This window comes from Urocitellus parryii, chromosome 4 (assembly GCF_045843805.1).
Source record: "Urocitellus parryii isolate mUroPar1 chromosome 4, mUroPar1.hap1, whole genome shotgun sequence".
NCBI classification, from domain to species: Eukaryota; Metazoa; Chordata; class Mammalia; order Rodentia; family Sciuridae; genus Urocitellus; species Urocitellus parryii.
The window spans coordinates 197,459,403-197,482,714 of NC_135534.1; the positions used below are offsets into that span (position 1 = coordinate 197,459,403).

The following is a 23,312-nucleotide window of genomic DNA, read 5'->3' on the forward strand; positions in this document are numbered from 1 at the left end:
ACACAAACAGGATTTTTTAGCCAGGAAACATCCTGGCTTGCATCATGATCACAGGAAACACATAACTGAGAATGAGTAGAAGGAGAAGCTACACACAGGGCCTCAGAGAGAAAGGACAGTCAGTGGGCACTGGCAGGATGGTTGGATGAGGTCAGGCCAGAGGGACAGGGGCTGAACAGGCAGGCGATGGCTAAAGGCCAGGATTTCTGGTTCCAGGCTCAGCTAGCTTTAGGTAAGGAAGTCATTCCCCTTCTCTGGGCCTCAGCTTCCTCATCTTTATAATAAAGGAACCAAACCAGATAGTAAACAGAGTGGTGTGGTCAAAAGAGCACAGGTTCAAAACCCAGCAGTTACAGCTCTAAATCTAGGATTTAACTTGGACCTGTTAATATTTCTTTCTGAACCTCAGTGTCTCATATAGGAATGAAGACAATGGCAGCCAGTTTTCAGGGTATGATGGTTATGAATTCTGTATATAAAGTGTCTAAAATGCGGAGTAAACTCAGGAGATGCTCAATAAGGGTGAGGGTGCCTATAGCGACTGATGAAACCCTTGACAGTCTAGGAACAACACTGTACCCAGCCCGTCACTCATCAACCCGCGGTGGGAAGCACAGTCCCTCAGATCTGCAGACTTGCCCCTTCCAGAAGGAGTATCCTCTTGGTTAGGAGATCTTCCACCTGCTGCACCTTCTTCTGAGCATCTTCTTTCACCCGCTGAATTTCAGAGCCACCACCTTCAGCTAAGCTCTCAACTGCTTTGCTGCAGAAAAAGGCAGAGGGCAAAACACATTAGGGTGAGAGTCTGTGGGTAACTTCAGCAGCTCCCCAGAGACAAGGAATATTTATTAGTCATTTCTCCCACATCCCTAAACCAAGATTCTTTTTTCTTTTTTTAATGTAATTTCAAAACACAGATAAGAAAAAGGTAAGACTCATGCATAACGTTGTCACTCGGGATAACTAAGTCAACATTTCAGTAGGTAGCCTTTCAGACATTTTGTACACAAACAGAACCATTTAATACATATCAGTGAACTGACCTTATTACTTAATACACTATAAACATTCTTCTGGGTCAGTAAATAGAAATCTAGAGCATTATTTTAAAAGCTACCTATCAACTTACTATATGAAATATAACATGATTTATTAAATCAATTGCTTATATTTTAAATATTTAAATTGTTTCTGATTTAACATGTTTGATAATACTCATAAAAATCTGAGATCAGTGGCTGGTATGAAATAAGCATTCAATAAGCATTAGTGCCATTGTTTAATATGCCAAGCAGTGTTATGATAAAAGCATCCTTGTATGTCTACCATCCATTGATTTCCTAGGGTAGATTCCTAGAAAGGGAACTGGTGGGTCAAAGGGCAAGCACACTTTTAAGACTCATGAAGTTACTGCCTGAATATCCACCAGGAAGCTCTTGACCAGGCACACGTCATGTCCACCAGGGGTATAGGAAAGCTGGTCTAACAACCAACATGCCAAGGAGCAAATGCAACAAAAATGCATCTGGAGGGCTAAGAAGCACAGTGTCACGCTGTACCAGCAAGAGGGGACAGCACCTTACATACAGCTAGGTCCATCTGTTGCAGCTCAGGCTACCTCTCAGGGAAAAAAGAGGGAGATGACACAAAACATACAAGGCAACCACTGTGGCCCCTGGAATATCCTTTCTGCACATTGAGCAGTGTGGGGATAGCGCCCGGGCAGATGTGGGCCACAACCACTGACTCCACAATAAAACGCGTCAGACACGGATCTGCAGGCTCAGATCTCTAAATGATTACAGGTTTCCAGAAAGCAGGATAACAGAGGAAATGGCTCCACCTAAAGCTGTTTCTCAGAAAAACTGCAACAGAAAAAAAATGTCTTCACCACTAGCCTCCCATGTCCTACTTTAGGGGTATATAAAATTTCCCCAACAGAGAACCCTGTGATCAGGCACTCACACATCCAGGCTATGTGACCGTTTTACCAAGAACAATGCAGAATCAAGAGGGCCAATTTGCTGTCCAAGTCTCAAAAAGGAGTTGCCTGCAAATAAAGACCTTATTTATATCTGTTTTTTCCTTTCCCCAATAAGGCTGGAGAAGGCCCCAGGGTTGTGATATCATGTTAATGGAATTCAGTGTGAACAACTGCAAGTAAAGAGCATGGGCTCTGAAACTACACAGATCCGCTTCCACAGTCTCGCTCTATTCTAGTGCCAGTGTGACTCTGGGTACATTACCTAGCCTCAGTAAATTACCAGTTACCCCTTAGTTTCCTCATGTGAAAAACGATTACCTCTTAGAATTAATGGCTGACACGCGGGTGCCTCTTCCTCCATCTGAGTGCTCTGCACCGCACTGAGGCTGCTGCCTCTGAGGCCAGAGCAGCACAGGCCCCTGCTGAGCTGCTGCAGGAGGTCTCCTGCCATCCCTCTTCTGGGCTCTGAGCTGGAATAGCTCACTGCCCACCCCCCCAGCCAGAACCAGGGCCATCATTTCCACCTCCTGATTAATGCCATTAAGTATCCTCAGCAACCTCTCCCTTAACTCGTTTCAGTACTCGGAAAACTCACAGTGACTTACAATCATTTCTATGGCCCCTCGAGGGGCATGAGAGAGGGCTAAAAGGATGCCAGACTCGCTCCATCCCGTGCCCTCCATCCTGTGCCACAGAGGGTTTTTCTGGCCCCAAGTTCCTGCCACGGGTGGCTCACAAATGTCTTAGCCCTTGGGGCTTTATGGAGCCTCCACTATAAAATCGCTCCCCTCTTTAACCCCTGCCCTCACCCCACCCACCAGAGCAGAGCCTCCCTCCACCAGCTCCCATCTAACCTTGGCATTTTACAGCCTGAATCATGTACACTGTCAAGAGGCTGACTACAATTTTTAACAACTACTGGTATTATTCAGTTTGTTTGTGTCTTAGTTATACCAATAAAATATATTCCCAATAATAAATGTTCCAACTTTTCATTTATCATCTTTGTATTTTACAGTTACTGTAGCAATAAAATTTATACTCAGCAGTATGGTACAATTTTCCTCTGCTAATGGAATTATTATTTTTTGTTTGTGTTTTAAAGCTACGGAGATAAAATTTACTCCCAACAATATGACTGCTTTTGTTTTTAATGCCTCCTTATTGTAACTGATAAATATAACAATGGAAAATGAGCAAACAAATATGTTTACTTCACAGCAAGGCAGAGTGGGCTCTGGAGCCAGATCAGACCCAGCTCAGTGACCAACTCAGGCAAGTTTCCCCTCTCCTCTGAGCCTCGATTTTCTCTTCACTCAAATGGGAACACTGGCTGCCTCACGTAACTGTTATGAAGATCAAAAGAAAAAAGCACATTAAGTGCTAGGAACAGGATTTGGGACAAAATAGGATCTAGCACTTGTTAGTTCCCTCCTTCTACCCTTGCTTTTCTTATAGAATCTGGGCTAACAGGTAGATAGGGAGATACAGGGAGATAAGGAGACTATAGGGAAATGGTTCTAATCCAGCTTTCTATCCAACATAAGAAAGAACCTTCTAGAAATACTACCCTCATTATTTTTTTTTCCCCAGTGAGCACACTAAGCAGGCACTCTACCATGAAGCTACATCCCAGCTCTCTTCTCATTACCCTGTATCCTCAACATTCTCTCTGGATTTTTTCCATTCTAATTATAGTTTTAGGGAAAAGCAAGGGCTTTTCCTATAGCAGGTCCCATATTCCACTCCCACCAAAAATCATACAGCAGAAAAGAGAGCTGAGGGAAGCATATTGGCAAAGGTATCTTCCATCTATGCATGAAAATCAAAAAACAAAATCTGAAGCCTGGAGCTGTGCTCCATGTCGGGGAACTCACCCTCGTTCCGACCTTTCTGACTAGGGCTTAGAACCCTTCCTGTTGCCAGACCCAAAACCTCTCCTCTATAAAATGAGGGTACTCCTTTAGATTTGCTCTGCTCAGAATAATGATGGGATGTCAAGGGGAGTGAAAGTGTTCTTAACCTCAAAAGTGGTGTGCATATGGACTTATCGTTACATGTCAGAGTCTGAAGAGACTGACATGGACTGGAGGAGCCTCGGTGACCCACATTGGAGCCTTTCCAAGGGCAAGGCAGTGGGAAGGCACTGAGCTGGGGGGACCAAAAGGGGAAGAGCCCGCCAGGGCCAGGCGAGAACGCCAGAACAGGAGCACCAGTGGAGCCTTCAACGCAGTAGGGCAGAGCTGGTGGAGAGGAGGCTAAAGTGGTGAAGTCCCAGCGATGTTTCCGAGCAGAGCTCATGCTCTTAACCCCAGGAGGCACCAGCCTTGCCCTCTCCTCCTTATTCACACCAAGGCCTGTGGGCTTGCCCGAGTGTCCTTCCCACCACCACCACTCAGCACCCAGCTCTCACCTCGCCCACTGAACAGCATCCTAACTGGCCTCCTTGCTTCCCCTTCGCTCTCCCCACCACCCACTTCCAGCACAGAGTGTGACCTTCTCAAGAGCAAACTCTTGATTGTGTCACTTGTTCATTTGATCTTAGGGGAAAGACCAAAATCACTAAGGTCCTAGACTTCTCATTCCTAAGACATATACGCATTCCCTTCTCCTTCAACGCTTCTCCATCCACTCACCTGCCAATTCCTCCGTACACCTCAGATTTCATTTCAAATGCCACCTCACAGGCTCACCTTCCCAGTTACGTACCTACATATCTACTCCCGCAACTATAAACCCCCACTGCTCCCTTTATTTTCTCCATATAGCTCTTTTCCCAATCTGCATTCATGCATTTACTGTTGCAAATACTTGACTGCCATCAGCTCCACTAGAACCTAAGCTTCATCATCACTTTGCAACCTCAGGAACCTTGTTCAGTGCGGCACACAACAGCTGACCCATCCAACGGAGACAGCATCTGCTGGTCAGATGGCAAAGAGCCTTGAACACCAGCCTGGGAAGATTGGAAAATATATGCACACAAACTTGTGTGCAAGGCCCCGAGCACTCCATGCTGCATGCTGTCCCTGAAGCGTGCACATGAGACCTTGTCAACTGGTGTTTCCCTATGGACATGCTCAGCTAATAACAAGGCCTGGTCAAGACCTGCAGGCCTGCAATGTACAGGAAACACACTAAATTCTATTATTGATCTCCAGGCCTAGGAAAGTAGATTTGCCTCACAGCTGAGAATGACATGCTTCCAAAAATAATCAAATAAATAAATAATAACAAAGACTTTTAATCTGCTTATATTTATTCATTTACGCATTCAGAAAAATGCTGCCTGTGCAAGTTTAGCATAGCTCAGAGGAGAAGCCCAGGCCTGGAAACCTCTCATCTGCTCAAAGCCAACACAGACCAATGTCCAGCTGCCAGACCATGGCAGTGAGAGGAGCTACCCTGGCCTGGCATGGAGCAGCTGTGTCCCAAGCCAAAGAGCCCGCCACGCCCAGCAGGAGCTCTGCTTCCATGATAAAGGGAGCATGCCCAGGTGAGCTTCCAGCCAGCCTCAGGGAGGCAGCCCTGGGAAGTCATATTCCACTCTTGGAGGCTAATCGAGCCCCACTTTCCCCCAAAATGCCCTCCATCACTGCCCCTCCACACTCCACTCATTCACAAGAATATAAACCACTCAGCAGCTCCAGTGAGTTCTGGGAGGAGGTAGTGTCTCTTTTCAGGGCCTCAGTGTGTGACACAAGTCATTACGTAATAAATGTTGATGGATGAATGGAGAAGCAGCTGACTGCAGGCTGTGTTCTCTAAACTGCGCTGTTGTTCAACAAATACATTAACATTTGAATATTGAACTAATTAATGGAAATACTAAAATATTTCAATTTTTTTTTTTAAGTAACAAAACCCCTTTCAAACAAAACATTATAAGGATCCTAGGGCCTGTAACAGATCTTCTAAATAGTTACCTCACCCTCTGCTTCCTTGCCTCACCCACCAGGACCCCTTGACGTTTTTTTTCCCCAGGGGCACTCAGCCACTGAGCCACATCCCCAGCCCTTTTTTGTATTTTAGTTAGAGACGAGGTCTCACTTAGTTGAGGCTCAGAGCCTCCCCGAGGCTGGCTTTGAACTCTTGATCCTCCTGTCTTAGCCTTCATGGGATTACAGGTGTGTGCCACGGTGCCCCCTTGACTTTGACAGCAATTACAATGAATGAACCACTGACACAATCAACAACAGATGAATCTCACAAATATATTGCTAAGGAAAGAAGCTAGACACAAAAGAATACATTATTGTATAATTCCAATTACATGAAGTTGAAAACCAGGGAAAACTAAGCAATCATGACAAGAGTGATCAAAACAGTGGTTACCTTGGGGAGAAGCACAAGGAGGCTTCAAACCCATAGTGTTCTCCTTCCTGGTCTGGATGGTTCCCCGGGTGTGTTTGCTTGGTGAAAATTCACCATGCTGCACTTAAGACCTGTTCATTTCTCTAGGCTAGTTCGTTGAAAAATTAGTAATTAAATAAAACCAAAACTTCCTTGGAGTCCTTGGAGGCCAATCAGAGAACAACTGGCTTAGAAAAGCAGTTACTGACCAGCCTAGCGCCCACCATGGAAAGCCCGGGTAACCTCCCAGCTGGGCAGCACGACCGTACTCACGAGGCTTTGATGAGCAGCTGCTCTCTCTCCTGCAGCTCCCGCTTCAGACTTTCTACTTCCACCTTGAGCTCGATGTTCTTCCAGATGAGATAAGGAAAGAAAAGAAGCAGCGTTAAGACCCAAGATCTCATGGGTGGGCGAGCCGCCCCCCACACAGACGGACCCTGCAACGCTTTAACAGCAGATGTTAGATTCAAAGCCCTCATTAGCCTCAAGGCACAGGGAAAAGGGAATTATTAAACACTGGTGGTCTCAAAAGAGAGCCCTGGGTTTCTCTAGACTTGGAACAATTATGTAAATGCTGCAAGCTTCTAACAGCCAGAGCATTCAAATATCGAGGCATAAATGTCATACAAGTGAGGCTGATTTAAAAATTGTTTGCCTTCCGCCAAGCAAATTTACAGTTTGCTTTTACCATTCCAGGCAATTACTTCTGGTTGTTTACAATCATGCATGTGGTGGTTGTAGCAGTGAGAACATGCTACAGCTTAAACAAAATAAATAAAACCTGGGAACGGGTAAGTGGGAGTCCACATCATGGTTTGCCTGGCTTAGATATAAGATTTCAGGGTACTCACAAAAAAGCCACACCGCATGGAGCAGGCTGACACTAAGGAACAGTGTTCTCCAACCAGCTTTCTTTTAATTGACGGGAACAAAGTGAGATACACACCATCCTCACACACCACAACTCACGTGAGATTCAGACAGGATCTTAGACAGACAGAACACAACATGAGACAGTGGAGCAATGGCGGGCTTCTCAAACCTATCCCTTCATGTATCCCAGAGAGAATGATGAGAAGAATGCACGCAGCAGAGACAGGGGCTCAGAGTACAGAGTTCGCATTCCAAGATTCCTCTAAATTCACTCTCCTGTTTTATTTTAATAATTAATGACAATTTTATATTCTACTCCATGACACATGTATTATTTCAACTAAAAATAACCAGTCAGATGTGGTGACATGCACCTATAATCCCAAAGACTAGGAAGGCTGAGGAAGGAGGATCACAAATCCAGCAAGATCCTCATCAACTTAGACTCTGTCTGGAAATTTTAAAAAGAACTGGGATGTAGCTCAGTGGTAAAACATCCCTGGGTTCAATCCCAAGTACCTAATAATAATAATAATAATAATAATAATAATAGTAATAATATTAAGAGTTATTAATAATTACAATCTATCATTATTATTATTTCCAGTAAAATTTATAATCACAGAGGACATTGCTCCCTTCTTCCTGCCAAGCAGTTCTGAGGGAATGAGCACTCCAAGTTGAAAGTACTAATAAAATGGAAGTCTTGAACATGGGACCAGAAGGACCCACAGGTTCAAATTCCACCTGTACACTTCCCCAGAAGGAGACCACAGTCAGCGGACACTCGCTTGTTCACTCCTTCCTGTTGCAGGCACTTCCCCTGGGCCTGTGACAGAATAAACAATGAGGACACTGGAGCAAACAAGACCGCCCCAGGCCCTGCCTTCATGCTCACAGAAGGCACAAATCTGGAGATGTGGCCTGTGCCTGTTCCCCAGCACACGGTCAGGGTGAGAAAGCCATGCTCCGCCTCTCAGACCCCTCGAGTGTCAAGTGGAAAGCACAAAGCCCACGTGCCTGGGGGCTCTGAGGACTGACTCAGCTGGCACGGGAAGTCAACATTACCCTCTTCACTGTGCACAACAGGAACTGAAGATGTCACCTATGAGGCAGAACTTTTCCTAAAAGAAACTGACCTTTGCAATAGGCCAGGACACTGAGTGCCTCAAGTGTGGCTCTATGGAAACTGCAGAAACACCCTCCAAATGCAGGTGCCCTTCCCAACTCTCACAAAACAGAGCTGCAGGGACCGAGTGAACTGATATGTTCTAAGAACTCTGTTTTGTGATGAGCCAAATGGAACCCAACCTAGCAGATTTAAACATGAGACCCGACATGGCCAATATCTTAAGTTATAAGCTTATATAAATGATAGTGATTTCCAAACCAAAAGTCAGAACATTTTCTAAGTATAAAATGGACTATTATAAGGCTATAAAAAATGAGAAGTTCTTAAACTACCAAGAAAAGATAAATCTAAGTGTTGGGCACAGTGACACATGCCTATAATCCCAGAGGCTTTGGAGGCTGGTGCAGGAGGATTGCAAGTTCCAAGTCAGCCTCAGCAACTTATCAAGGTCCTAGGACTTAATGAGACCCTGTCTCAAAATCTTTTTTAATAAATAAAAGGCTGGGGATATGGCTCAGTGGTTAAGCACCCCTGAGTTTAATCCCTGCTACAAAAAAAAAAAAAAAAAAAGAAACAAACAAACAAAGATATCTAAGACATAATTAAATGAAAAATACAAGGAACCGGGCAGAACATGCTTGTTCTTATGTATAACAGGTTTACTCATACACATGCACACACACACACACACACACACACAATCAATCGATCAATCATATTGAGTAGATATAGGAGCCCTTTTCAGTGTGTCCCTTTTCTGTTTTATGAGTTCTGAATCATGTGCACCTACCCACATAGTTAACTGGGAGGGAGGTAACTGTATCAGTCCATCTACACAGACAACAGGGAAAAAAACAGGTGAAGCAGAATGGTACACTGAGGTAAGCATACCTGCACTCAAAATCTGCCTCATACCTCGCTAAATGACATCAACCAAGCTACTGATCTTCCCTGAGCATCTGTTTCCTCCCCTGTAAGATGAGGATAACCTCCACTGCACAGGGCTGTCCTGAGATGCACAAACACCCAAGATGGTGCCGGACAGGTGCCTGACAGTGTGGCTTCCAATAACCCCAGAAGTTCCAAGATGCATGGCCACAATACTTACACAAAAAAGGTTTCAAACTACTGCTTTTTCTTTTAAATTCTGATTGTATCACCATTCCCTTCAAGAAAACGGGACAGCCTTGTCATCTTTGCACCCCCACCCCTATGAAGAAAGAAAACTGTGCCTTCAGGGACAAGGGAGATTTTCAATTCCTGCAAAGGACAATACAAGCTCTCTTCAAGAAAAGCCCATTTATGCTCCTCCACTGACATTCAAGGAGAGTTGTTTTTCCTCCTTCAAAAGTTTCCACTGGTATAAACTTCAGAGGAGAAAAGATGGAATAATTCCCAGGCCAAGGGCTAATCTACTAGAAAAAGCTAAAAACAGGGGGACACCGAAATATTGTTTATACTCCTGTCTTTTCAAGAAAGCCAAGTTCTTTTTCCAACTCTCAGAGCCAAGGTTTGTTTTCAGATAAAGACATCCAGGTCAAGACTTCAAATAGGAATAAACTTTTTTTTTTTTTTTCCTGACAGTTCTAAGCAAGAGCTTGAGAATACAGAAGAGTCAAATCACAGGAAAAACTGACAATCCTAACTTGGGGTGGCCAAAGGAAGCCTCGATAAGACTATGCTGATAATTATCCAGCACTGACCCTGTGCCGGAGCTTTCCATCTGTCATCCCTTTTTAATCCACACAAACAACTCTATGACACAGGGATTATCACTCAACTCTGGAAACAAGCCCAGAGAGCTAAAGTGACTTGCCTGAAGTTACCCCAGTTAATTGGTAACAGTAGGACTTAAATCCAAAGCCATTCTATCATTCCACTGCCTGCTTCCAAGTAAATAATTATAAAAAGGCAACTGAGATAAAAAGACAGTGGCTCAGAATTCTGACGTTTAAGAGAGAGTAAAAGAACTTCCTTAAAATTAATCATGTACCTATTTGCTTAACATGAGGGTCAGCCTAGTATCTTTATGCTCCCTGTAATCAATCCAAATCGAATGCTAGCGTCTCCATCTATTTTTTATGTGGTGCTGAGGATCGAACCCAGTGCCCCGTGCTTGCCAGGCGAACACACTACTACTTGAGCCACATCCCCAGCCCAAGCGTCTCCATCTATTCATGCCAACTCTAGGAACAAAATCAATCAAATATCTGCTTGGAGTGACTGTGAGAACAGACACAGGGAAGACAGCAGAAGTAGGCCACTCACAGTTTTGTAGACGTGTTCAGTGGGGCCATCAAGTTCCTGTTGCAGCCTCTCCTCAAGGAAATAGATACGGAGCTTCAGGTTAAAGTTTTCTTTCTTCAACTCAGTGATTTGCTGGAAAATGAGCACAGAAAGGTTATCTAAGGCAAACAAAAGGCAGAGCATCTAACTGATGAGTCCTATATTAATCCCCACAGCTTCTAAGGCTACAAAATGAATTCAAATGTTAAATACAGAGAGTTTACCTTTGCTACAGTAATATCAACCCAGAAGATTAAGTAGGTCCCACCAGCCAAATTTGAGCATAAAAATGAATAATGACAGAAATGAAGAACAACTAAATAAAAAAAAATTCATGAGTCCACATGATAAGATAGAATGAGATGGGGAAGGAAGAAAGGAAAAGGGGAGTCTCCTTTACAAAAGAAACCCAGTAAATAAATGCAGAATAACAGAAAAAGAAAATCACTATCATGCAACTTCTAAAGCAATGATTGATTCAGGTAATATAAGGCATCAGGCGAAAAATCACTGGAGAACAGGATATCAGTCCCAAGATATCCTCCCACAGATGGCTTAGTACCTACAAATGAAAAGGTACCTTTATAACTTAGAATCTTGCATGTATCAGCTTAATCAAGAAAATATATCTAATATCACATTGATGGGACAAACTGACATCACGTGTCTCCTGAAATAAATCACTGAGAGCAATTAATTCTATCTAAAGTGCTCCTGTCGGGCTGGGGATGTGGCTCAAGCGGTAGCACGCACGCCTGGCATGCGTGCGGCCCGGGTTCGATCCTCAGCACCACATACAAACAAAGATGTTGTGTCTGCCGAGAACTAAAAAATAAATAATATTAAAAATTCTCTCTCTCTCTCTCTCTCTCTCTCTCTCTCTCTCTCTCTCTCTCTCTCTCCTCTCTCACTCTATCTTTAAAAAAAAAAAAAAAAAGTGCTCCTGTCTATAACCATTAACCCAAATCTAATGAAGAGGAGTCAATCAGACAAATTTAAGTTGAAGGACATTCTGCAAAACAACAGACCTCAACTCTTCAAACATCTTGATGACAATCTGAAGCGAAAGGTGTTAGATGGAGGTTAGAGAAGCATGAGTGCTACATGCAACTGAATCTCAGAAAATGTTATATGATGATAATAACAACTTGATATCAGGTTACAGCATTCTGATCTTGTAGGATAACATTCTAAGAGACCCATGCTGAAGTACTAAAGGGAGTGTCATGATATCCGTAACTAACTCTCCCTTGAGTGGGGAAAGAGGACCAAAAGGGAGAACACAAATCTAAGAATTATTAACTGTTCAATCTGGATGAAGAATCTAGAGTGCTGTACCATTTTACAACTTTACCATAAAAGTTTGAAATTTGTCAAAAATAAAAGCTTGGTGAAGGGGGGAGGGGCGCATGAAGAGGACTGATCCTGAGAACCTATCATGTCTAAAAGCACTGGCCCACATCTGGTGTCCAGAGTCTCTCAGTCCTGAAACACACCATGAAAGCACACCCTACGGTACCCATGATCAAAGACCACACCACCAGCCAAGAACTGGGACTCCTACGCTGTGGTGTCTCCAGTGACTATAATCTGTCACTAAATCTCACTGCCAAAAGAAAATATTTGATTTCTTTGGTTGGTTGGTCTGCAAGATTTGCTGGGAGGGCTAACCTAACTCAAAGAACAGAATACGCACAAAAGCACCTCCCTCAAATGTTTATATCTGCATGCTTAAATAGCTAAATCTTCTCCGAGTCCTTCCACCGTGCCCACATTCTCCTTCTCTGCTTAATTTTCTACCTTTGAGTCTCTGCCTTATGAAAAAGATACCCTTCCGTAGCACCGCAAGAAAGAGAATGACAGAGGCACAGGCTAAGCAGGGACTGAAAGTCAGTCCAGGGTAGTGGTTACCTTTAGAGACAAAAAGTGGATGGCATTTGGAAGGAGCCACAGAGTACTGAATGGTCCATTTCTTGTCATTGGTGACGATTACAGTATATGGTCTTTCTTTGATAAGTCATTGAACTAGTCACACATGTATATGTTCCCATATGTATGTCATACTTCACTTTTAAAAGTTTTTCAAGTCAAAAAGTCCATGGTTAATTTAAATTATTAATGGGGCTGGGGTTGTATCTCAGTGGTAGAGTGCTTGCCTAGCATGTGTGAGGCACTGGGTTCAATTCTCAGCACCACACATAAATAAAATAAAGGGCTCATTGACAACAACAACAAAATTTATTTTAATTTAAATCATTAAAAGTCAACTAGTTCATCATTAAGTAAATTATAATATATCCACTCAACGTAATACTGTAAAGTCACAAAAAAAGAGTGAGAGACCACTTGGCTTATTCATTATTATCAAGATGCACTGTTAAATAATTCCACAGCATAGATTCTATATGGCAGGTTACTATACAAGGCAGGGGAAGGAGGGTGTAAGTGGGGAAAGGAAAGATGTTAATCAAAGGGACAAAGTTTCAGTCAGAATAAGCTCTAGTGATCTACTGCACAGAATGTGACTATAATTTAAAACACGCTGTATATTCAGGGCTATGAATGCATGCTTACTGGCTTGATACAATGGCATTCATCTGGTAGTATGCTCTATACCCTTTTTATCTCTTGAATTTAAATCCCTTAATAAAAAATAAAATAAATTTGAAGTAATAATAAATGAATACAGTCTTTTTAAAGACTATTTGTATTATGTAAAGAGAGCTGATGTTTTACTAACCCAGTGTCTACCCACACTGTAAGTCATGTGTCTGTTGTCCCCTTCCCATTCACAAAGTCGCTACTCAAGATCAGTTCTCAGCCAAACCAGAAAGACCAGGGGCTTTGTGACAATACTAAGTTCAATGTACATGTTATACACTGAATCCTAGACATGCTACCCCTCTGAGCCTTGGTTTCTTCATTCTAACATAAGGATAATAAAGTTGAGTTCAGGTTTTTGTGAAAAGAAGATAAATGCATTTGACTATATCAAAAGGGAACATCTTTGAAAGGCCTAGGATATTTCCAAGAGGTAAAACCATGATCCAAGCCACAGGATGAATAGTCTCAAAATGAATAGAAAGATATAAAGTCTCAGTCAAGAAATATAAAAGAGAGCCAAACAGAAATTTTTAGACTGAAAAATACAAGAACCAAATAACAAGTTGAGTAGATGGGCTTAAAAAAAAAATGGAGATGAACTTGAAAAGAGATCAACAAGAACCCTTCAATATGAAAACAAAGGGAAAAGAAAACTTGAAATAAATTAGCCCAGCCTCTATGACAATGACCAAAGATCCAACATTCACCACAATGCCTGAAAAAAATAGATGAAAAATTGGTGAAAAAGTGCAGTACAGAAAAAATATTTGAAGAAATAATACTTTTCAACTTTCTGATTTTGAAAAAGGCATAAGATATGCAGATTCAAGGAGCTTACTAAACACTAAACAAGATAAGCTCAAAGAAACATACCCTCCTCACACACTGATGAACACTGAAGACCAAAAACAACTCTTGAACGCCTGAGGAAACTGACGTATTACACATGGGGAAGGAACAATGATTCAAATGACAGCTGACCTTTCCATCAAAACTACAGGGGCTACGTACTCCATATATGTATGATGTGCCAAAATACATTCTACTGTCATTATAACTAAAAAGAACAAATTAAAATTATTTTTTAAAAAAATACAGGGGCAGGGGGAAATATTAAACTGCCCAAAGAAATCACCATGCAGAATTTTATATCCACCAAAAATATCCTGAGAAAGAAAGGTAAAATGAAGACATTCTCAAATTAAGGGAAAGCAAATAGGTGCATTGGCAATGACTGTTCTGAAAGAAATGATAAAGGAAGTGTTTCAGATTGAAGGGAAATGATACCAGAAGAGAATGCAGAACTCTGGAAATGGAAGAAAGAGAAAAACAAATGGTAATATCTGGATACCTAGCTCTTTAAAACATCTATATATGACAGTTGAAAACAACATTGTAAAAGGATCAGGTAGGGTTTTCAGTGTATGTTGATATAATACATATTGGAGATGAGCAGTAGTAAAGCTCCTTGTATGTGTAGATGTGTGTAGTAATCTCAAAAGTACCGACTTAAAATTTGTAATCTTTTTAAATAAACTATACAAAGAGATATGTTCCAAAAACAATTACATAAGTCTAAATGGAATACAAAATAATTCAAATGATCTAAAAGAGGTTTGAAAAGGGAAACAGAAGAATGAAAAATAGGTCTAAATCAAAACACTTTCATATATATTAAATGTAAATGGAATAAACACACCAATTAAAATACAGAGATTGTAAGAACAGATTTTAAAAATAGTTTTATGCCACCCACAAGAAACTCACTTTAAATATAATGATAGAGATAGGTTAAAAGTAAAAGAAAAAAAAAAAGTGGCACATGCCTGTAGTCCCAACGGCTCAGGAGGCCAATGCAGAAGCAAAAGTGAAGCACTAAGCAACTCAGTGAGACCCTGTCAATACATAAAATGCCAAAATGGGCTAGGGATGTGGCTCAGTGGTTCATGTCCCCGGGTTCAATCTCCAATATCCCCCCAAAATAAAAAAATAAATGAAAGAATAGGAAAAAATATATTCCATGTGAACACCAAATAAAAGAAAGCTCAAATGGCAATTAATACCAGAAACTGTAGAGTACAAAGCAAAGAGAGTTATTCAAGGACCCAGAGGGACATTACATAATGAAAACTCTAAGGTCCTAATGTACACAAACCTAATACCATGCCTTCAAATTCATAAAGTAAAAACTAATAGAACTGAAGGAGGAAATGGACAATAACTCAAGTATAATTGGTGGTATCAATACTCCTCTTTCATCAATCCACCAACAGGATCTGACTTACATTTATAAAATACTACCCAGTAACTCAAGCAAGCACGGAACACTTGTAAGATATCCTGGGTCGCAAAACAAACTTTAACAGATTTAGAAGAACTGAAACCAAACTATGTTTTCTGACCATAACGAAACTAAACTAAAAATCAATAACAGAAAAAAAACTGAACAATCTACAAACTCTTGGACATTAAATGACACATTTCTTTTTTTTTTTAAATATTTATTTATTTATTTAGTTCTTGGCGGACACAACATCTTTGTTTGTATGTGGTGCTGAGGATCGAACCCGGGCCGCACGCATGCCAGGCGAGCACGCTACCGCTTGAGCCACATCCTCAGCCCCAAAATGACACATTTCTAAACAATTCATTGATCAAAGAGGAAGCCTCAAGGGAAATTAGGAGACATTTTGAATTAAACAAAAATGAAAATACAATATATTGAAATTTGTAGAATGCAGCTAAATCAATGCTCCGGGGAAATTTATACTATCAAATGCTTTAGAAAAGAAGGAAGGCCTCAAATCAATCTAAACTTCTACCTTGAGATGCCAGGAAAAGAGCAAACTGAACAGAAAGCAAACTGAGCAGAAAGAAAGATACAATAAACTTCAGAAATCACTGAAATGGAAAACAGAAAAACAATGGAGAAAAACCAATTTTAAAAGCAGGTTATTTCAAAATGATCAATGAAATTCATATAACTCTGGCAAGACTGGCAAAGAACAAAGAAGATACAAATTACTAATATAAAGAATGAAAGAGGGCTGGGGCCGTAGCTCAGTGGCAGAGCACTTGCCTAGTATGTGTGAGGCACTGGGTTCGATTCTCAGCACCACATATAAATAAACAAAATAAAGGTCCATAGACAACTAGAAAAAATGTTTTTGAAAAAATGAAAGAGGGCTGCAGTATTGCTCAGTAGTAGATCACTTGCTTAGCATGCATGAGGCCCCGGGTTCAATCCCCAGTACCACAAAAAGGAAAAACAAAAGATGAAAGAGGACCCATCAACACAGATCCATGACAATTCATAAAGAAAGAAATACTGCACATAACTCTGCACATAAATTAGACAACTTAAATAACAATTTCTTGAAAGTCACAATTTTTCAAAATTCAAATAAAAACTAACTTGATGTATTTTTTTTAGTTGTAGAACACAATACCTTTATTTTATTTATTTATGTGGTGCTGAGGATCAAAGCCAGTGCCCCATGCATGCAAGGCAAATGCTCTACCACTGAACCACAATCCCAGCCCTTGATGTATTTATTTTAAAATTTGATTTTGTACTTAAAAGTCTTATTAAAAAGAAAACTGCAGATGTAGATGATTTTAGTAGTAATTTCTATCAAATTTTTAAAGAAAAAAAAACAATACCAAGTCTACCCAATCTTCTCCAGAAAACAGAAAATGAGGGCCAGGCATGGTGGCGCATGCCTGTAATGGGGGGCTGAGGCAGGAGAGTCACAAGTTCAAAGCCAGGGCTAATGTTGTGGCTCAGTGGTAGAATGCTCGCCTAGCATGTGTAAGGCACTAGGTTCGATCCTCAGCACATAAAAATAAATAAATAAAATAAAGGTATGGTGTCCAACTACTACTGAAAAAAGTATTAAAAAAAAAAAGATCAAAGTCAGCCTCAGCAACTTGGTGAAACCCTAAGCAACTTAGCGAGACTCTGTCTAAAAATAAAAATAAAAAATAAAAAGGGCTGAAGATATATCTCAGTGGTAAGCACCTCTGGGTTCAATCCCCAGTACAAAAAAAAAAAAAAAAACAGAAGATGAGGAATCTTTCCCACATGTTTGTATGAAAGCAGCACTATTCTAACACCAAAACTAGAAAGAAATATTACAGGAAAATTGTCCACCAAAGGCTTCATGAACATAAGCAGAAAATCTTCAACTAAATTTTGGTAATCTGAGTAAATTTATTTATGCATTATGAGTGGACTTCATCCCTGCAGTGCAAAGCTAATTCGCTACCTGAATGTCAATCCACGTAATCTACTGCTATGGTTTAGACCACCCCAAAAGCTCATGTGTGAGATAATGCAAGAAGGTTCAGAGGAGAAATGATTAGGGGTTGTAGGAGTGTTGACCCAACCAGTGAATTAATCCCCTGACAGGGATTAACTGAGAGGTAACTGAAGTGGTAGGGTGTGGCTGGAGGAGGTGGGGCATGGGTTGTGGCTTTGGGGTACATACTTGTATCTGGCAAGTGAAGTCTCTCTGCTTTCTGATCAACACGTGAACTGCTTCCCGATCATCATGTGAGCTGCTTCCCTCTGCCACTCTCTCTGGCCATGATGTTCAATCTCACCTCGAGCTCTGAGGAATGGAGCCGGCCTTCTATGGACTAAGACCTCTGAAACCATGAGCCCTCAAATAAACTTTTCCTCCTTGTTCTGGTCAGATATTTTAGTCACAACAGCGAAAAATCTGACTGAAACATCCCCATACCAACAGAATGAAGAATAAAAAATAATATGATCTTATTAATAGATGAGAAAAAGCATGGGATAAAACCCATTCATGGGGGGGAAATTATATCAAACTATTAAGTAAAGGAAATTTCATTAATCTGCTAAGGCATCTACAAAAAAAAGCCATACATCTACTAAAAACAATACATGTTTAACTAAAGATTAAAAAAAACCCTGAATTTTTTATCGGCCCTAAAGTCAATAACAAGGAAAGGAGATCCACTCCCACAATTCCTGTTCTACATTGTATCTGAAGATCTGAACAGCAATGTGACAATAGAAGAAATACAGATGGTAAATAGGTGTAAGAAAAGATTTTAAACACCTCAGCTTTTAGGGAAATACAAATTAAAACGACAATGAAATGCCAATACACACCTATTAGAATGGCTAATTTTTTTTTAACTGACCAACTGCTGATGAGAATGAGAACAAATGGAAACCTCCTCTGCCCACAGGAATGCATTCACGCCAGAAAATCCTTTGGCAGCTTCTTACCAAAAACCTACAATTACCATGTGACTCAGCAATACTAGATGTTTATCCTAAAAAAAAAAAAAAAAAAAAATAGGAAAACCTGAGGTCACACAAAAACCTGCACCCAGATGTTTACTGCAGCTTTATTATTAATCATGAAAGCCTGGTAAGAAACCAAATGTCCTTCACAGGGTCAATGGACAAATAGTGCACATTGATAATAGGAAAGTCCTCGACTACCAGGTCTCACACAAGGACATGAAGGAGTTTCAGAGACTTGTGGAGACAAAGAAGCCAAAAGAATGCCTACTGTGTGATTCCATTTAAGTGGCATTCTGGGAAAAGCAAAATTATAGGGATGGAAAAACAGAACACTAGTTGCCAAGAGGTTTGGGGCAAAGAGAGGGTTTGACCGCAAAGAAGCACCGGAAGAGACCGTCTTGGCAGTATGGAACTGGTCTTTATTCTGATTGTGGTGACGGTTACATGAGCCTAGAACTGTCCACATACACACACAAAAAAATACCTTGATTATGATAGTAATTAATACACATTTGACAAAATTCATAGAACACTTAAAATTGGTGATTTTATTTTATGTGAATCATATCTCAATAAAGTTCTTTAAAAAGATAACTAAAATGAAATATAGAAAAATGTGAATAGCCACACTGGATGCTAGTACCTCTCTACATATATACACTCATTGGGCATTTTTCAGCATTTTAAAAAGTAACTTTAATGGCATATAATATTTTTGAATGAACATGGTTTAGGACTGGATTAAAGAAAATGATAAGCGTATTCTACATTCGGTGTATTTTCAAACAGTCTGCCCTTGGCCTTCTCATTAGCACTGCTTAAGATTTCAATTTTGTGGCTAACAAGAACAGCACAAGAAACAATTGGTAGGTTCATTAAAGCCTCCTCTTAAATGTTTTAAGGAAACAGCACATAAAACATTCATTCAAACAAAAAAGCCTATCCCACCAGATGCTTCCTATAAAGAAACCTTATTCTATTACTCAGCTACCCATAAAATATTTATGGCAGTTGCTTAGAATACCCACATTGTACATAATGCTAAAATTCTTCTTAACACTTGAAGGAATATTTGTCCTATTTATAGGTAAAGAAGTTTAAAAAAGCATAAGAGAAAAGCAAATATGCCTTCAGAAGGTCACACAAATGTCAGAAAGGCCCAAATGAATAAAAAGAAACACAAGCAGCATGTTTTCCACGTGGCCAGCCATCAGCTAGGCGCACCATCACTTCTCAGTCTCCTCTGCTGGGCTGGGGACCCTTCCAAATGCTTCCACACACCCTCTACTTTCCCACTCTGCCTACACCTTAGTTACTGCCCTTTCTAGCTACCCCTCTCAGAGATGGGGAGACACAGCCATCTTGCACGTTCCAGTCAAAAACACAACAGCCAATGGATGGATGGACAGACACCTAAGAATTTCTCATGGAAGTATATGTCACGAGATCCACATGGGCTTCAGAATCAGGTCAGTCTATATCACTGTCCTGCTTAAACCTTCCATTATTTTCTCACATCACTGTTAGAATCAAACTCCCTGCCACAGCCACAAAGAGCTACAAGATCTATCTAGCTCCTGCTGCCTCTCCAGCAGGTTCACGGTGTTCCAGCCTCACTGGCCTCCTTTCTGGTCCTCAAAAGCCAAGCCCTTGTTGTCCTTCAATGTTCTTCCTGTAGCAAAAGCCAGGTGGCTGGGTCTCATCTCTCCCATCTCAGCTCAACTATCACTGCCAAACCACCCAGTCTCAAGCGGTGCCCATCTCTCCCCACCATGTCACTCGGGAACACACAGCTCTTATTTTCTAACAAGAACTGTTCACAATCTGTATTCACCTTATTTATTTACACGTTTCATTTGGGGGTAGTGGGTAGTACCGGGGATTGAACTCGGGCACTTGACCACTGAGCCACATCCCAGCCCTATTTGGTATTTTAGAGACAGGGTCTCATTGAGTTGCTTAGCGCCTTGCTTTTGCTGAGGTTGGCTTTGAACTCATAATCCTCCTGCCTCAGCCTCCCAAGCCACTGGGACTACAGGCATGTACCACCACGCCCAGCTTACATGTTTCTCATTTATTATCATGTTTGTTCCATGAATATAATCCCTCCTTGGGCAGGAACTCAATCTTTCATGGCTGTTTTCTCAGAGGTTTTTAGCAGAGAATTGGGAACACAGTAGACACTCGACCAACATTTGTAAATGAGTGAATAAATTAATGAACAATGCAGATGACCTTACTCGAGTTCACTGTGCACCTCAGTTCTTTCATCCATAAAAATGGAATTATAAAAATGCCTATTTCATAGAGTTACTATAAGAATTAGAAGAAATGAACCAGAATGTTTAGTAGCGTACCTAGCACAGCATAAGAATTTAAACCACATTAATATTTTTCTCATGTGTACTTTTCCCTTTACGAGAACAAGTTTAAGAGAGGAAAAGAAACTTGAAGTGGAAGAATTGAAAACAACTTACCACACAGTAGGAATAAACACCCAAAAATAAAAAACCCACCAAGTATGACTTAGAAACATAATGCTCAAAAGTCAGCCCAAGCAAGGGCTGTGTCTGCCAATCCCAGCCCTTGGAGCCCAGGGGTTACTGTGGGCTGCAGCCATCTGAAACGGAACATCCCAGCATGGTTGAGGATGCTGCTTTCTGAAGCTGGAGAGAGGGAGAAATTTTACAGGACTCCTGGTCAGTCGTTCTAACTTCTGTCCCCAACTCCTCCTACTCCCACTCTGTCAAAAACCTAGCTTAGCCTCATGCTCCATCCAAAAGGGAAGAAAAATTCAAACCCACAACATAAAAAGAATCGGGCAGGGTTCGGTGGCACACAACTATAATCCCAGCAGTTTAGGAAGCTGAGACAGGAGGATCACAAGTTCAAAGCCAGCAGCAGCAAAAAGCAAGGCACTGAGCTACTCAGTGAGGCCCTATCTCTAAATAAAATACAAATAGGGCTGGGGATGTGGCTCAGTGGCTGAGTGCCCCTGAGTTCAATCCCCAGTACCCCCCCAAAAAAAGAATTAGGGCAAACAGCCCTGCCTCGACTGAAATCTAAGCAAGCTGCCTAACTCTGGGTTTTAGCTAGCTTTTTCAGTGCTGTGACCAAAAGGTCTGACAAGAACAATTAAAGGAGGGAAAGTTTATTTGGGGACTCGTGGTTTCAGGTGTCTCAGTCCATAGATGGCTGGCTCCATTTCTTAAAGCCCAGGGTAAGGCAGAACATCATGGCAGAAGGGTATGGTGAAGGAAAGCAGGTCAGAACATGGCCAGCAGACAGCTCTGTTCAACAGGACAAAATATGTATCCCAAAGGCACACCCGGGGACCCAGCGCCTCCAGCCATACCCCATCTGCCCAGAGTTACCATCCAGGTAATCCCTATCAGGGGATTAATGTACTAAGTAGGTTAAAACTCTCATAACCCAATTGTTTTACCTCTAAACTTCCTTGCATGTTCTCACACATGAGCTTTTAGGGAACACCTCACATCTAAAACATAACACTCTGGCTATCATCTTCACCAGCTTGCAAGAGCCTGGGCTCCAAAGCAGAAGCGCCCCCTACCAGATCACCTTTCCCTAGACAGCAGGGCCAGCAGCAAGGGTTCTGGGGGCAGCGAAACTGACTCAACTCCCAGTGTTGCTACCTGTGAGTCATGTGACCTTGGGAAGACTATTTAACATCTTAGAACCACTGTTAAATCTTCCATAAAATGAGGATAAAATCAATTACCTCACAGGGCTGTTCTGACAACTAATGAGCTAAGCACCTGGCACAGCCCAGCACTTAGCAAGCGGTAAACATGGTGTGGCTTTAAAAAGGAATCCATGTCTCACTTCAGCTGATCTTTGGGTTGCCAATAATCTTTCACTCTCTTTGCAAGTACAGAAACTGTGAGACCTCACCTAGACAAACAAAAAAAACATGCACTCTTGCTGTCCCAAATCCAACTGTGGTAAACAAGACTGCACGTAAGGTAGTTCTACCAACACAGTCAAATGAGGACAATCTGGCATGAGTTTGTGAGGCCAACATTGTCCCTGGTGATCATCAGGAACACTGTTACTAAGCAAATATCTATTTACTAACAAACAACACTGTAGCAATAACAGATTTTTTAAATGGAACCCAAACAATGCCTGGCATATAATTGCCTTATGAAATCCACTCTTTTCATAAGCTTTTCAGTCTCTGATCAGGAATATACCTTTTTGTAGAATTATAACTGAATTTGTGAGTAGGAGCAATAGTAGAATGAATTGGACATTATTACCCTATGTGCATATATGACTATATGACCTGTGTATCTCTACATCATGTTTGAGAAGTCATACTCATTTATGTATGATGTGTCAAAATGCATTCTATTTTCATGTATAATTAGAACAAATTAAAAAATATAATAAAAAATAAGTGAACTCGTATATTCCATTGCTTTCACTAAAGATTACATCTTAAGTATTTTTCATATTGTTGCAGAATTACACTTAAGTATCACTTAAAATGACTGCACTAAAAAGCCCAGTGAATTGATTAAGAGTTACGTAACCATTTCTCTACTGAGCACTAACTAATGGACTCTGAGTGCTGCAGCAGGAACTGTACAGGCTTTACAATCAAAAAGACAAGGTTTAACTTGACTTCTTTTAGCTTCTCAGTCAAATCAAGCTCATGGGCAAATCATTCATCTTTTCAACCTCAGCTTCCTCACCTGTGAAACACCCTCAACCAATCTTGTTACAGGAAGTCAGCAATGACAAATGTAAAACACAGTTTCCCCATT

At 41.2% G+C, this 23,312-nt stretch overlaps 1 protein-coding gene across 4 annotated transcripts in view; it reads right to left on the bottom strand.

Moving 5' to 3' along the window:
* Cdk5rap2 (CDK5 regulatory subunit associated protein 2) overlaps nucleotides 1–23,312 on the bottom strand; it is a 181,016-nt gene that overhangs the window by 137,023 nt on the left and 20,681 nt on the right. For all 4 annotated transcript variants that reach the window (XM_077797085.1, XM_077797084.1, XM_026408635.2 and 1 more), the window contains exons 4-6: nucleotides 10,611–10,721; nucleotides 6,611–6,687; nucleotides 640–763 (exon numbers count right to left, since the gene is read on the bottom strand). In XM_077797085.1, coding sequence (XP_077653211.1) covers nucleotides 640–763; nucleotides 6,611–6,687; nucleotides 10,611–10,721 — 312 coding nt within the window. The remainder of the gene's footprint in view (nucleotides 1–639; nucleotides 764–6,610; nucleotides 6,688–10,610; nucleotides 10,722–23,312) is intronic.